Source organism: Dioscorea cayenensis, chromosome 15, assembly GCF_009730915.1.
Source record: "Dioscorea cayenensis subsp. rotundata cultivar TDr96_F1 chromosome 15, TDr96_F1_v2_PseudoChromosome.rev07_lg8_w22 25.fasta, whole genome shotgun sequence".
Taxonomy (NCBI): domain Eukaryota; kingdom Viridiplantae; phylum Streptophyta; class Magnoliopsida; order Dioscoreales; family Dioscoreaceae; genus Dioscorea; species Dioscorea cayenensis.
This window is the reverse complement of record NC_052485.1, coordinates 1,217,481-1,233,402: the sequence shown is the minus strand read 5'-3', so window position 1 is coordinate 1,233,402 and position 15,922 is coordinate 1,217,481. Positions and strand designations below refer to the sequence as shown.

The following is a 15,922-nucleotide window of genomic DNA, read 5'->3' as shown; positions in this document are numbered from 1 at the left end:
GGTGTAATGAACATGTCACACACTGTTAAGTTTCAAAGCATAAACCAATAAATATCAGCAGGTGTGTATCAGTGAACAATTGAGACGATTAAGGAAGTCATGCACAGATCCTTCTGAAATTAAATCAATGGAAACACAACAAAACATCAAGAAATTGAAGCAAGACGACTAGCAACAGCAAAGCCATGGTAAATCCACATATAAATAACTGCTTTAAATGCTCAACGCTGATGACTTGCTAAGCAGGATTCAGCCAACATACACTAGTGTTGGCTGGTAAGAAGTGCACAACCATAGATTTTTTGAAGTTAACTAGAAAATTGTCACAGAGATGTCCAGATAATGCATCAGTCTTAAGGTAATTATCCGACAATAATAATTGATACAGAAGAATGTATATATGGCTTTCATTGTGGACATATAGAACTGAACACATCAAAATCCATTAGTAAGAGGCAATGGCGATGGCTAAATAGAATTACCCCGAAGCACATGACTCCGGAATCCTCAAGTTTTTCCTTGAGCAACCATTCAATCGTCCAAGTTCCACCAGCTTTTTGGCCTCCTCCATTCTTGATCTCTCCACCAACTTATCAACCAAGTTCTGCAATGTGTTTGCATCTATGAACCTCTTATTACTCAGAGAATCACAACATATCTTAAAGGCCAGGTCTATTTCACCATTATCACAAAGTTTTGGAATCAATATCTCAAAAGTGGTATGAACTGGAGCATAATCACTCTCTGTCAGCTCCATGAATAATCCCTTGGCTTCCTCCAGCTTACCATCATTACAAAACCCCCTGATCAAAGCATCAAATGAAAAAGCATCCGGCTTTGGCCCATTCTTCCTCAATTCATCAACAAGCTCTGATGCTTCAAGCACCCTCTCTTGGGAGACCAACCACCTCAATTTTGCATTGAAGCTCTTGGTATCAGGTTCAATCTTCTTCTCATGCATCAAAACCCAAACTTTCTCTGCATTATCAATCAGGCCATTGGTATAGTAAGCATTCAACAGAGTATTAAAGGAGACCAAATCAGGGGAGATGCCATTGGACTCCATGAGATCCAGGATCTTGAAAGCAGCATCAAGATCAGGTTTTTCACAGAGAGCGTGGATCAGAATGTTGTAGGAACAGAGACTGGGAGTAATGGAGGGGTCTTCAGAAGGGATTTGCTTGAAAAGGTCGGGTATGAGGTTGAAGGCCTTGGACTCCAAGCATGCGGAGAGGAGCGCGTTGAAGGACTTGATAGAGCGGGGGCAGTCAAGGGAGGGGAGCTGGCGGAAGGTAGCGATCGCGTCGTCGGGGAGTTTGGCGGCACCGTAGAGGGAGAGGAGGCGGAGGGCAAAACCCTCACGGCGGAGGTCCGGGAACTGCTTCTGGTGTTCGAGGATGGCGCGGACGCAGTCGGGGCGGTCTACGGCGGAGAGGCGGTGGATGGCGGAGGAGTAGATGTTATGGGAGGCGCGGAAGCGGGCGTGGGCGGAGGAGGCGGAGTTGAAAGCTGAGACTAGGGCGTCGGGGTCGCGGATCTTAAACATGCGGTTGATAAGGGCCTTGAGGCGCTGAGGTTTCTCGGGATTAGGGCTTGGAGACGTCGTTGAGGAAGAGAACATGCGGCGGAGGAGGACGACGGCCATGGCTCTCAGCTCGTGTTTTGTTTTGAGGGTTTTGTGGAGGTTTTATGGACTTGAAGTTGGAGGTAAAAATAATTAAATAGTGATGATAATAATAAATAATAATAATAATAATAAGTTTAGATGCAATTTTTTTTTTTTTAAATAAATTATGGATAACCCATGATTTAATAAAATATAAAACAATAAATTACAATAACGAAACACTAATATTCTAAAGATTAACTTTATGATAATCTTTTGGTATAATGCAACTCCAAAAGCTAAGAAGTCAAAACTCGATAACCCTTCGGCTAAAATCAAAAGGAGTCTTATTTAAAGGATCTTCTGGTTTTTTAGTTTTTCCCTTTTTTTCTCCTTTTGTAAGGCTGTTGGTTCTGTTTCTACCCCTGGTGGACATTTTGTTGAACTTGACCTCTTTTGTAATTCAACCTCAACTATCATTGCAGTAACGGCCAACTGTAATGTATTTGGCTCTCCAATACGCTGGTTGAAAGCATCCGGATAAAAAAACAAAAACAAAAAAAAAAAAAAAATGGAAAAATGTTCAGCCTCATGCATAAGACAGCCCGCAACATGAAAACAAAGCAGAGGAATATATAGTACAGTCTAACAAACCAATTGCCATGAGATTAAAGTGGAGAGCTCCTCCTTCATAGGACCAATCCATTTCCCCACTCCAATGCCTCGTCGTCTGAGAAACTTCATGGCCACTGATTACCCGGAGAGCAGCAACGCAATGGACTTTGTCAACACAGTGCTGGACATTGGAGGAGATGAAGACTACCCTGAACCTATGCTCATGGACATGCCTGAGATGCGTTACAAGTCTAAGAACCTTGAAGCCGAAAGGCGGAGGAGAAGCAAGCTCAACAGCAAGCTCTTTTCTCTCAGATCTCTTGTCCCTAACATCACAAAGGCATTGTATTCATTATATCTATAATTATGTATATATATATATATATATATATATAGACTTCTTTTCTTTCTTATGAATATATAAAGTTATGCAGATGAGCAAGGAGTCCACACTCACAGATGCAATAGACTACATCAAGCAACTTCAAAAGGAGGTGCTGGAGCTGCAAACAGAGCTGTTATCCATGCCAGATGAGGAAGTAGAGAAGCAAGGGAGTGCATCAAGCATTAACACCATGACTCCACCAGATGCCATTCATTGCCAGGCATTATCATGTCATTTATTTTATTCTTATTATTGAGTTTATGAACTTATTAATTACTTTACTTGGTTACTGAATTACAGGGGAAGGTTGAGGTGAGTTCTATGGACCATAATAAATTCCTTTTGAAGATAACCTGTGAGAACAAGCGTGGGGGATTCAGTAAGTTGGTGGAAGTCATAAACACTATGGGATTTGAAGTGACTAATGTCAGTTCTGTGGCTTTCTCTTATGTTTCTCAGAGTGTTTTCTTCATTGAGGTGAGGCATTGAGCTTTTTCTTTAGTTTTTTTTTTTTAGCTATTTTATAGCTTTGTTTTGTTCTCAATGCTTCTCTGAACTAAATCTACAGGCTAAGGATGGAGTTCTTGTCCCAATGCATGAGTTGAAGGAGTTCCTCTCTGCTTTTGTTGGAGTCTCAGAGGACACTACAATTAGGAACTGATCATGAGTTCTCTGTTTGCTTTCTTACTTCCAAGAAGTATATATAAAATACACATGATGTATTGAGCTTCAACTTTCAAATAGTTCTTAAAAATTACTCACAGTTAAAGAGAGATCATAATCATTTCATTTAAATTTCCGTTAAATTAAAATTTCTGTTTTCCTTTGGAAACACGACACCAAAGTATTGGCTCTTATAATAATAGTAAATATAAAATAATATGTTAATATATTTTAAAAACATTAATTTTAGTCCCCGAACTTCTGAAAATATCAATTTGGTCCTGCATTGTTTGTACATTTTATTCATAATTAGCACAAAATTTGGTCTTTTATTAAACGTTAATTAATCATAATAATGATTTTAATCTTAACCCCATATTAATTTATCGGATCCATTTCGGATCGGTTCGCGACCCGAATCCGAAAACACACTCTAATTAGCGATTAGCGAAACGAGGGAGGCTGAGAGCGCGCAACCGAGCGAGGGAGAGGTTGAGGGCTCTCATGGCGTTTCGAGCGCTCTCTCGAGCCAAAGGCGTCGTCTTTTCTCCATCCACCCTTCGAATCCTCACAAGTTTATCGAATCAATCTATGCTTTCTTCGTCCGAACTCTCCGATCAAAGCCGAGCACCCCATCAGCAAGAACCAGTCTTCTGTCCTCATGGCCGGTTTTACCACGATGGTAGGCCTCGGGGTCCGCTGTGGCGGGGCAAGAAGATGATCGGAAAGGAGGCTATTTTCGTGATCTTGGGGTTGAAGAGGTTCAAGGACGATGAGGAGAAGCTTGACAAGTTTATAAAATGCCACGTCTTGAGGTTGCTCAAGATGGACATAATCGCGGTGCTAAATGAGCTTGAACGGCAGGAGGAGATCAGCCTAGCTCTCAAGGTGCGATTTTTTTTGTTTTCTTATTTATTTGTTTTTAAATGGTTCATTTGGTTATGATGATCATGGTGGACATAATCCTGGTTCTCGTTTAGATTGAAATTTGTTTATATGTATCTCTGTTTTACTTCTTTTACTTTGGATGAAATGATTTGGTTGTGTTTACTATGTCTTGTATGCAAGGAATGAAGGACCATTTAAGATGGATATGGTTAATTTAGTAGGCTATATGTTGTGCCTTTTACTTGTTTGAGGAAATGCCTCAGAAAAACAAGTTATGTCTCCTCATTGTGTTGCCATGTATTTATTTTAGTTTTCTATCTTTTTTAGCTTGCTAGGCCATTTATTGTTGCTTTTGTATTTGCTTTCTGATCAAAGCCTTAAGCAAGTCTTGATCATATATAACATGTTGCTTATCAATCGGACAATGTTCTTAACATTGTTTAGACTTGAGAACATGAAGTGTAATGATTGGCATTCCCTTAAGTCACCAGTTCAATATGTGATGTCAATAATCTGGCTATCCCTTTGCAACGCTGATTGTTTATTTATTTTTTCCTTTGTATGTGCATAACTCTTCTTTTTCGTGGTGTTTCTTTGCTCCTAAAAACTAGGCCATTCTAAGTGCTTAACAATTGTTTGTTTTCCAACAATGGCTTCAGCTGTTTACTAAGAAATACATTGGGTGTGTTGTTTTGTTGCAGACCATATTGTTAGCGCATTATTCCTTATTTTATATGCCCGCAAGATGATAAAATTTCTCGTGAGATTCAATTTTTTGGCAATTGAATGAATAGAATAGAACACTTGTTTACTCTTTTTTAACAATGTTGTTGAGATTGCAGATATTTAAGGTGATTCAAAAGGAAGATTGGTATAAGCCAGATGTGTTCCTGTATAAAGATTTGATAATAGCTTTGGCGCGATGTAGAAAGATGGAAGAAACTATGAAAATTTGGGAGAGCATGAGAAAAGAGAATCTGTTTCCTGATTCACAGACCTACGCCGAAGTTATCAGAGGGTTCCTGAGATATGGATCTCCTGCAGATGCAATGAACATCTACGAGGACATGAAGCAGTCTCCTGATCCACCAGAAGAGCTGCCCTTCCGGATATTGCTCAAGGGACTGCTACCTCATCCCCTTCTGCGTAACAGAGTGAAACAAGACTTCGAGGAAATGTTTCCCGAACGACATGTTTATGATCCTCCCGAGGAGATTTTTGGCATGCGATGAAGGTCAATGCTTTCCTTCAGCTTTGTTTCTTTTGTTTGTAGTTTTGTTCTTTCAGTTTATTGATAAATACTGCAATCTTAACACTAGCTTATGTTTTTTCAGGACTCAGGACTCCATGCATTTTTACTGATTAAATGGCTCTGCCTTCAGTTCCTTGCAGCTACCACACTAGAGCATGGGGAGACACAGGAACTTGATAAATTTTCAAGAATTCATAACATCTAATTGTTGTTTATGGGAGTCATTAATTTAAGACTTAATGTACATTGATGATAAGTTTTTAAACTGTTTGATGGGGATCATGTTTTGGCCTTGCCTTGTGAATTGTCAGCTTTGTAGACAATACTACATTTCATGTTTCAAACCTTGCTTTAATATATATATATATATATATTTTTTTGAAAAAGTGGATAAACCAGAATCATTCCATAAAAAAATCAGAATAAACAAAGTACAACAGAAGTCCACTAGCTGTGGAACCCAACAAAATGGAGGAACAACGGGCCTCCTCCTGACTCACATATAAATATTTTGTTAAATAATATGATAAACACAAGCTTGTAATTATATAGTTATTTAAAAAATTAATTTGATTATAGCTTGAGTACAACTTAGCTAAATTCGAAGTATAGTTAAAGTCAAATTTAATCCTATTAGCTATTAGAATATTTGAATATAATTGTAAGTTTATCAACAGACGCCTTTGCTTTAATATTTCACTATTTTGTGTGTGGCAATAGGGTGGCAATGTGTAGCATTGTGGTAACTAATAAAAGGCTTTTCATGTTTATCTAGATAAAATTATGGAGTTTTATCTTCTCTGATATATTTACAATTTAAAAATTATAATAATATAAGACCCAAGCCCAATAAGCCCAACAAGCCCAACTCATAGCAGAATATGAAAGCCCATTACATTACATGGTGGAGTTCATCACTCAATAAAAGGTCAGTGTTAAATTAGGGTTTCGAATCAAATCCCTAATTCCGACCGTCGACGACGACGACGCTGAGATGAGTAGCAGCAGATCGAGGAACTTCCGGAAGCGCTCCGGCACCGACGACGTCAACGGCGATGAAAAGCCCGCCGCACCGCCGCAGTCCTCCGCCGAACCTAAGCTCCGTGCCCCCAAACCCCCTGACCGCCCTAAACTCCTTAGCTTTGCCGACAATGAGGAAGATGATGATGGCGTTGCCCTAGTTCGCTCTTCCGCCCCCTCCACCCGCCCCGCCGCCATCCACAAGCTTTCTTCGGCCAAGGAACGCTCCGGCCCGCGCGTGCCCGTTCCCTCCAATGTCCAGCCTCAGACCGGCCAGTACACCAAGGAGAAGATCCGCGAGCTCCAGAAGAACGCCCGCTCCCTCGGCACCCGCACTTCCAAGCCCAAGGCGACGTCTTCGCCGCCCTTGTCTGACTCTACAAAAAGCCAAAAATCCCAAGCCTCCGCTGAGCCCGTCATCGTCCTCAAAGGTCTCGTTAAGCCCGCGTCGCCTCCTTCTGTTTCGGGTCGCAAGGAGGAGAACGATGAACAGGAGGACGAAGAACAAGACGAGGATGATGGTTCTGGGGACCAGATGAGGTTTTCAGGTTTGAGTATTGCTATGAAGGCACAGGATTTATCTTCAGGAATTCCCGACCAGGCGACGATCGATGCGATCAGGGCGAAGAGAGAGCGCCTCCGTCAGTCTCGTGGGCCGCTGCCGGATTTCATATCGCTTGATGGCGGCGGAGTTGTGGGAAGCCGTCCGCCTGATGGAGGGTCTAGCGATGATGAGGAAAGTGATTTTCGTGGTAGGATTTCTTTGTTTGCAGACAACAAGGATGGTGGGACAAAGAAGGGTGTTTTCGAGGACATTGATGAGAGGATGGTTGTGTCTGAGCCGATGGCCTCTGATAGAGGATATAGAGATGTGGTTAATGATAAGGAGGACGATGAGGATGAGGAGGAGAGGCGATGGGAAGAGGAGCAGTTCAGGAAGGGATTAGGAAAGAGGATTGATGAGGCTACTGGCCACCTTGTAAGCAACAGTGTGCTGCCCGGCCCGGCCATGCATCCCCCGTCTTCTCATTTATTGGCCGGAGCCACTCTTGGTACTCCGTCTGGAATTGGAATTAACATATCTAGGAGTGCAGAGGTTATCTCCATTCCACAGCAAGCTGAGGTTGCCAAACGGGCTTTCCATGAAAATTTCAGCAAGCTTAAGGAGACTCATAACAGGACCTTGAATTCTTTGATGAGGACTGATGAGAATCTATCAGAAGCTCTCTCAGATATCACTTCATTAGAGAAGTCCCTGGAAGCAGCCGGTGAGAGGTTTATTTTCATGCAACAGCTCCGTGACTTCATTTCTGTAATTAGCGACTTCTTGCAAGACAAAGCCCCATATATAGAGGAATTGGAAGAGCAGATGCGAAAGTTGCATGAAGTGAGGGCTTCTGCTGCTTTAGAACGAAGAGCTGCTGATTCGGCTGATGAATCTAGTGAAGTAGAAGCTGCTGTGAATGCTGCATTGTCTGTTCTCAGTAAGGGCTCTGGAGCGACTTTTCTGTCTGCTGCCACAAGTGCTGCTCAGGCTGCTGCTGCTGCTGTGAGAGAGAGCTCTAGTTTGCAGGTTCAGCTGGATGAGTTTGGGAGGGACATCAACTTACAGAACCGCATGGACTCTGCTCGGAGGGCTGAGAAAAGAAAGAGGAGGAAAAGTAGGTCAGAGGCCAAGAGAATGGCACAGATAGAAAGGGACACCACATACCATCGGATTGAAGGGGAATCGAGCACCGATGAGAGTGAGAGTGAGGGGGATGCCTACATCTCTAGTCGGGATGAGTTGCTGCAGACTGCAGAACAGGTTTTTAGTGATGCAGCTAATGATTACTCGAAGCTTTCTAACGTGAAAGAGAAGTTGGAAGAGTGGAAGAGACAGTACTCTTTGAATTATCGTGATGCTTACATGTCTCTGAGTGCACCTGCCATCTTCTCCCCATATGTGAGGTTGGAACTTCTTCACTGGGATCCACTCTATAAGAAGACAGATTTCAATGACATGGATTGGCATGAACTACTGTTTGATTATGGGCTACCAGGGAAAAATAGTGATTATGGTCCTGATGATGCGGATGCTAATCTTATTCCTGTGCTAGTGGAGAAGGTAGCTCTGCCAATTCTGCACCATGAAATTGCACATTGTTGGGATATGTTAAGCACCCGGAGGACAGAGAATGCAGTTTTTGCTACGAGTTTGGTCATAAATTATATCCCAGCTTCTAGTGAGGGTTTGAGGGAGCTGCTGTCTGTTGTTAGAAGTCGTCTAGATGAGGCCATTGCTGGTCTCAGTGTCCCGACATGGAGTGCACTGGTTATGAAAGTTGTGCCAGGCGCTGCACAACTTGCAGCATACCGATTTGGAGTGTCTGTTCGGCTGCTCAGAAATATTTGCCTGTGGAAGGATATACTTGCACTACCGATTTTAGAGAAGCTCGCGCTTGATGATCTTTTGGGCAAGAAACTTCTTCCACATGTTAGAAGCATCATGCCAAACATTCATGATGCAGTTACTCGGGTAGAGAGGATAATCGCATCACTGTCTGGGGTTTGGTCAGGCTCTAGTGTCACAGCAGATCACAGTCACAAGCTGCAGCCTTTGGTGGAATGTGTTGTGGAACTGGGAAAGAGGTTGGAGAATAGGCACACATCAGGTGTGAGCAAGGAAGATACCCTTGGGTTGGCTCGCCGCGTGAAGAAGATGCTTGTTGATCTCAATGACTACGATAGGGCCAGGGCAATACTGAAAACATTTCAACTTAAAGAAGCATTATGAGGTCATGTTCTTCAGGCTGTGTGACTTCTGAAGGAGATTGTTGTTTAGATCAGTGAATATGACCCACGGTTGGGGCTGTATATAATGAGGGTATTCAGCCCAAAAGAGCTAGTATTTGCATACGCATTCACAACAGATAAACTCAAATCAGTTCTGGTCACACGAAAACACAAATTGTAGTGGCTTAGATATCTTCATTATTCAGAACTGGCTGAATAATTCCAATGTTTACCAATTTTGTAATGGCTGCATGAACATTGATAGTTTCCTGGAGCTTCAAGTTCAAAAGTGCTCAAATATCATATCCAGTCTTGTTCTTGATCTAACTTTGGCTTCCATTGATGCAGGCTGATGTTTCTTGCTATCTAGTCAAGTCTGCAAATACCCCTTATGAATATCTCTCTGTAGTTAACATGTTATGCCAGGACTGCCTTTTCCTTGTAATTCTATTGCTCAAATTTTTAGTCGTCGCATTCTTTGCAATCAGGTACTAAATTTTATGGATCTTGGCATTCACCTTTTCGGAAAAGTTTTAATTTGCTTTTTTATGTACAGTCTTGACATGAACATTGATACAGTCATGTTTATGCATCTGTCTTCATTGTTTAATGTTAAGCTCAAATTCTTCATGTCGCTAATGGTCCAAGGAAGAGTGATGATTTATGATTTCCTATATGCTATCAATACGGGCCCTTAAACTTTGTGTTTTTTGGTAGTTTGATGAATGAAACAGCTGAACATATTTTTAATTTTTGTTTCAAAATTCAGTGGGTTTGGAACAATATTGGTGAGTTGATTGGCAAGCAAATTTGTTTCCCTAATGGTATTATTCTATCTGGGCATTGGCTTGAGGTCAATAATTCTGGGAAAACTTACTTTGTGGCTTCTGTCATTACAGCTCCTGTTTGGTTAATTTGGAAAGCTAGGTGTAATGTTTTTTTCAGAAACACTCAGCCTGACTTTAAATGGATTGCTAACAGAGCCATTGCACATGTGAATGAATATTCTTCTGCATCCAGATGCAATATGGTGAAGAATTTGATCTTTGCTAACATCACCGCTCCCCAGGGGGTTTTATTTTTCTCTGTTCTTTGCTGCATTTTGGTCTGCTGAATCTGTTGCTGGGGGTGCAGGCTTTGTTATTTCTGATGCTAATTATAGAATTTGTATTGCAGGCTGCTGCTATATTCCTGTTGAGTCTTGTTTTGATGCAGAATTGAAGGCCATGATCATTGCACCGGATTGTGTTCGAGATAGGAAGCTCGCTATCCATTCTACATTTACGGTGTGTCCTCGTATTACACGAGTAATTACTGGTAGAGGCTGTGACAATACCTGGAGGACTACACAATGGATTTCCATTCTGTAACTGTTTCTGCAAATTTACTGGATTTCCAAGCATGGAATTAATTCCTTGAGAGCTGTTAGGTTATCTGTTCATGGGAGTAATTCACCTTCTCTCTCTTTTTCATCAAGGATTAATGTTTGTAATTGTTCTTGTTTCTTTATGTCTAAAGCCTCTAGGCTTTTGAACCTTGTATCTTTTTCTGAATAAAAAAAGCTAACAGATAGCTCTTTTAACCAATATATATATATATATATATATATATGTTAAGCTCACATTTATAGCATTGTAACTTTGTGTGCTCTCTTTAATGACTGCAAATACATAAACCTTGAGTCCTGCTGCTGTCATAGGCTTTATTTTGGCACAGAATTGATCAGAAAATGTGAGCTGATAACCTATCACCGTAATTGTATAACTTATTATAGTTCATATTGTGCAGTGAACTCTGAAGAATTTAAGACCAGGAATGGCAATGGTATTTACTTGAAATGCTTTATTTGATGAAGATGATCTTCACCTTTATTTCACACCAAAAGTTTGTTATGGTTGTCTTATGAATGCAGACAATGTAAAGACAGGAATTATCAAAGAGCAGTTATTGTGAACATTCAGGCCCCCCGGACAATGAAACTTCATAACAACTTGACTGTTTGGCCAGAGACAAGTGACCACTGTCTCTGATGTTCTCTATTGTGAGCATCATTATCTTTGTTTCCTAAAAGATTGACAATTAAGTAGAAGATCTCTCAAATATGCATTCAATTTGTGAACATTCTGTCTCTTCAATGAGAAAAAACACCTCATGTTCTTGTGTTAGTTCTCAATGTTCATAATTTGTGTTCTTGTTTTTCAGGCATTCAGCAGCCAAGATTCTTGTTACATTGATTTGATGTTTATTAGTTTTTTTTTTATGTTATGGAATCCAAACCATTGTTTTGTTCCTGAAATCAATATGATCTTGATTCAACTTTTCGAGGATTATAATTAAACCCAAGTTTAATTAAGAATCACCGACCTCTGTTTAGTTTAATAATATACTCTCTTAACCTTTATCTTTAACCAATGTTTAGGCCAAAGAGTTCTCTTGTCCCAAAATATATATAAACTTAATTTAAGATGTTAAAAGAGATCTAAATCTGATGCTTTTCTTGCAGCTTTGCAGTGAAATCTGGTCATTGGTTGGAGTTTCAAATGAAAGACAAACCAACATGGTCTTTCTGGTTCCTGAGTCTTTGATGGTGGACATTCATACCAACAATGAGTAAGTGTAGGTTTAATAGAACATCATCATTTGAAAATTATCATTCATTGTCTCTGAAATGAAATGATCTCTATCTAATCCACTGATAGAAACAACTAATTTGGTGTTATGTCCTTTTCTGTTGAAGAACAGACCATGTTGTGGACCGAAAATTTTCAGAAAAACAGCAGTGGACCTAACATGCCAATCAAGCTTTGCTAACTACTAGCATTAATGATGATCAAGAAAAATTAAAAACAAGTATTTTAGTATGATTAAGTGATATAGAAATCAAGAACAAGAAAGAAAACAAAGGTTTTGCCGGCAATCTGCAATTCTAAAATGGCGATCTCTCGTGCGATTAGAAGGTGGTAGGATGATGGAGGTTGGTGTGATAGCATACATTTTTCATTTGATATCATGGAAACTCAATGTCTCTGATCCAGTGGACATCCAACATGATGCTTAATCTGTCTGCTCATAAGCATCATTTAAATCGAAGATTTTTAGTATAAAATTAGCAATTCATAGATCTAAGTTCAGAAAAAATAGTGGTTATGAGTTCAGAAGTTTAAAAGTTCTGAAATTTCTGATAATTTTTAATTAATCTTCACACATGCAGAGTGTTGATATGAGTTGCAATTTGAGCTGTTGAACCCAAATGTTTCCCATCTGAAAGACACAGATGTAATTGCATGAATTTAAAGTATTAAGATTAAAATCAAATCAATTGGAACACTAGATTGGGAACAGATGGCACTTGCATGAAATTAAACTCCCCCAAGAATCACCTCCCTCCATCATTAAACAATCAAACAAAAGGACATTTAGCTGCCCAAGAACATAGAAAATTAAAGACAGGAAGTTGCCACTGATTAACCACAAGTTGAAAGTGTTTCTGTCTTTGTTAATTAATAGAAAGACAGCAAAGCAATTGAACAACCAAGTAGGCCACATCTCAAACATATTAAAAGGCCACAACTCTTTTATCTTCTCTTCATCACATCTCTACTCTTACTACTGATACAACACCTTCTCATCAACTGCATCAATGTCTAAGTTGTTTCTATGCTGTATTTTAGCTGCTAATCTTCTCACAACTCTTGTGATGGCTCGGCCATTGACCTTGGAGATTCGAACAAAAGCGCTTGAGCTGCATGGACCTTTTATAGCTCATCCTCCTTTAAGTTCGGCATTGAATGGTCAGGAGTCATTTCTTGTTGGTGCACCACAGAGTGCACACAATCAAAAGCACCGGCCTTTCGATAAGTCTATCGCCGGAGGAGAAGCAATACTTTGCGGGCTTGTTCTCGCTGCCTTTGCTTCCATTGTTTGCTATATTCGTGTTACCAGAAGAAGAAAGTCACAGAACAAATCTTGAGTTTCTTTTCTCTCCTCCTGTTTTTCCTTATCTGCAAAAAATTTTAATCATCCGAAGTATTGTACAACACCAATATAGGATAAACTGGTTGATGTTTCTTATTAAACACTCAAATTTGATCACAACTACACATCAAGTACATTATTTGAGTTCATATTTAATGGGAACAAGGAACAGGGGATACTTCTTATGAACAGTAACTCCAGGAGTTTCATCCAGGTTTATATCTTGTGAGCCATCAGGACATTTCCAATCAAAAGTATATAAGAGGTTGGCCAATGCAAGCTCCACTGTCTGAATCCCAAGATCTATTCCAGGACAAATCCTACGACCTGCTCCAAATGGTATCAATTGAAAGTCATGTCCTTTCATATCAATGGAACTATCCTTGAATCTTTCTGGATAGAACTCTAGTGGTCTTTCCCAAGAGCTGGTTTCCCTTCCTATAGCCCATGCATTCACAATCACTCTTGTTTTTGGTTGGATTTCATAGCCATTGATCTTGAAATGCTGTGTGGTTTCTCTATGAACAAGCAGTGGAGCTGGAGGGTGAAGTCTCATGGATTCTTTCAGAACCCACTTGAGGTACTGAAGCTGTTGAAGATCACTCTCTTCTACCTTCCCTTTCATACCGATAACTTTTCGAACTTCATCTTGTGCTTTCTTCATTGTTTCTGGGTTTCTCATCAACTCTGCCATTGTCCACTCTAGTGAAGCAGAGGATGTATCCGAACCAGCAACGAAGATGTCCTACAAGAAAAACTAAGTTCAAATTAGATAAAAAGTATACATTCAAAACAAATAAACACACGTACATGTTTAGAAAGGAAAGATGAACAACACCATGAGAACTCCCTTTATGTTGTCATTAGTTAAATGATCTGTTTCCTTTTGTAAACGAAGCAAAGTATGAAGAATGTCTTCATCTTGGCCATGGCTTTGCATGATTTGCTGGAGATGTTCATCAATAATTAACTCATAGAAAGCATCCAAATCATAGAAAATCTTGTCTAGCCTAGCTCTTGCACCAGTGAGAATATCTATCCATGCAAAGCAAGGTATGTAATCAGCCATGAAGAAGGAACCAAGGGCAGCTTGCACCTCAGTAAGCATCATATGAAGCTTACTCCACTCATACTTCCCGGTGATCTGATATCTCTTACCAAAAGCAGCTCTCAAAGTAATATTGTTAGCACAAGATAGAAATATATCACTCAAATCAATAGCACAATCCATTGAAGCAGCAGCAGCAGCAGATATGGAGGTTACCATGCTTTCCACTTCCTCTTCCCTTATGGATTGAAGAGTGGAGTTATTCTTAGTGCCAAAGAGTTCAACCACGCAAATCTTTTTCAACTCTCTCCATTGATCTCCATGAGGAATGAAAGCCACGTCAGAGCAACCATAAGAGAGCTTAGTTGATGAGAAGAGTGAAGGTCTGCTACATGACTCAAGATCATGAGTTCTCAACACTTGTCTAGCCAAATCAGAGGATGAGATGATGATGGTTGGTGCTTGACCGAGTTGAAGGTACAAGAGAGGGCCATGTTGCTGAGAGAGTTGCCAGAGTGAGTGGTGAGGGAGCTTCCCCACTTGATGGAGGTTCCCAATTAATGGAAGCTTAGGAGGACCAGGAGGAAGCTTTGGCTTTGGAGATTGCTTCTTGTGGAGAAACATAATCAGTAACACTGGCACAATGAGAAGAAGAACAAGAAGAACAGGGTAAAGCAGAGTGATTGTGGAATCCATGATTCATTTGAGCTCTTGCAATAACTTCAGTCATGCTTGTAATAATAGTTAATACATGGCAAGCCAGCTTTGTACAAGAACAAAACGCCAATGAAAGAAGACTGTGCCATTGTTGACACCAGCCACACACTGTTCTCAATTGCTAACGTTCGTCCAATAGTTTTGAACCACATGCATTAAAAAAAATAAACCACATGTATTTAAAAGAAAAAAAAACTAATACAAAAAATTCACTAGATGTGGAAAAGACACAAAATAACAACGAAACAAGAAAGATAAAGCTGGTGAACAAACAACAACAGAAAGCAACTCCCACCGACAGGAGTGGAAAGAAACACGCCTAACCCTCCAACTACATCGGGTCCATCCCACCGGTTGGCCGACCACCGGCAAAGTCGGCACAGGGCGCCAACAACTCCAAAAATTCTCTCAGCTGACAACCCGCTTGTAGACCAACAAGTTTCCTCAATTTAAAAGAACCCACTTCATTCTAATCGGAGCGAGAGCTAAGCTCCACTGCCACATGAGTAGACTCCGAACATATAAAAATGCTCTTCTCAGCATCTTCGACCAGGAGATCACGTGCCCAGCTCACTAAAATATTTCTCAATTTTTCCGGAATAAGGGTCCTACTACTATGCATGAAAATCCAATTAAAATGGGGGTGGAGATTATGGTTTGATGTTGTCCAGGGTGGAACACAAAAGGGATCAAACTCCCAGGATTTAACATGTGCTTGTTGAGTACTGGGCACAGAATTCCCCACCATATGTTGGCGAGTGTCCAGAGGCCCAAAGAATTTTGGTGGCCCATATGTTGGACCCCATCTGACAAAGAAGGCCCATGCATGTCTAACTCATGCATGATAACTCCCTCAATGTTAACCTGGTCTAGCGCACTCAGGCACATCACAAGAGACAATAGACACATCCAAGATACCTCCTTCAGCGTTAACTTGTTCTTGCGCACTTAAGCGCTTCACATGCAACACCATACATG

General features: G+C 40.5%; 5 protein-coding genes across 6 annotated transcripts; 3 read left to right on the top strand and 2 right to left on the bottom strand.

The window, feature by feature from the left end:
- Positions 1-296: 296 nt before the first annotated feature.
- On the bottom strand, positions 297-1,672 carry LOC120278038 (pentatricopeptide repeat-containing protein At1g55890, mitochondrial-like). The gene has a single exon (XM_039284931.1). It carries the CDS (start codon positions 1,643-1,645, stop codon positions 479-481), a length of 1,167 nt encoding a protein of 388 aa, XP_039140865.1. The 5' UTR covers positions 1,646-1,672; the 3' UTR covers positions 297-478.
- A 676-nt stretch (positions 1,673-2,348) lies between these two features.
- LOC120277193 (transcription factor UDT1-like) lies at positions 2,349-3,267 on the top strand. Its single transcript, XM_039283951.1, has 4 exons — positions 2,349-2,561; positions 2,656-2,826; positions 2,907-3,083; positions 3,175-3,267. Exons 1-4 carry the CDS (start codon positions 2,349-2,351, stop codon positions 3,265-3,267), a joined length of 654 nt encoding a protein of 217 aa, XP_039139885.1.
- Positions 3,268-3,671: 404 nt separating this feature from the next.
- LOC120278039 (protein THYLAKOID ASSEMBLY 8-like, chloroplastic) lies at positions 3,672-5,753 on the top strand. 2 transcript variants are annotated; one of them, XM_039284932.1, is made up of 3 exons: positions 3,672-4,157; positions 5,000-5,391; positions 5,492-5,753. In XM_039284932.1, exons 1-2 carry the CDS (start codon positions 3,774-3,776, stop codon positions 5,387-5,389), a joined length of 774 nt encoding a protein of 257 aa, XP_039140866.1. In that variant the 5' UTR covers positions 3,672-3,773; the 3' UTR covers positions 5,390-5,391; positions 5,492-5,753. The 2 variants fall into 2 exon arrangements, with proteins under 2 accessions (XP_039140866.1, XP_039140867.1); XM_039284933.1 differs by having other exon boundaries at positions 5,000-5,394; positions 5,488-5,753.
- A 548-nt stretch (positions 5,754-6,301) lies between these two features.
- LOC120277075 (transcriptional repressor ILP1) lies at positions 6,302-9,709 on the top strand. The gene has a single exon (XM_039283819.1). The coding sequence runs from the start codon at positions 6,404-6,406 to the stop codon at positions 9,203-9,205; it is 2,802 nt and encodes a 933-aa protein (XP_039139753.1). The 5' UTR covers positions 6,302-6,403; the 3' UTR covers positions 9,206-9,709.
- A 3,540-nt stretch (positions 9,710-13,249) lies between these two features.
- Positions 13,250-15,008, bottom strand: LOC120276662 (cytochrome P450 71A1-like). The gene is made up of 2 exons (XM_039283330.1): positions 14,018-15,008; positions 13,250-13,924 (listed from the first exon to the last, which is right to left on the bottom strand). Exons 1-2 carry the CDS (start codon positions 14,921-14,923, stop codon positions 13,316-13,318), a joined length of 1,515 nt encoding a protein of 504 aa, XP_039139264.1. The 5' UTR covers positions 14,924-15,008; the 3' UTR covers positions 13,250-13,315.
- Between the last annotated feature and the right edge of the window lie 914 nt (positions 15,009-15,922).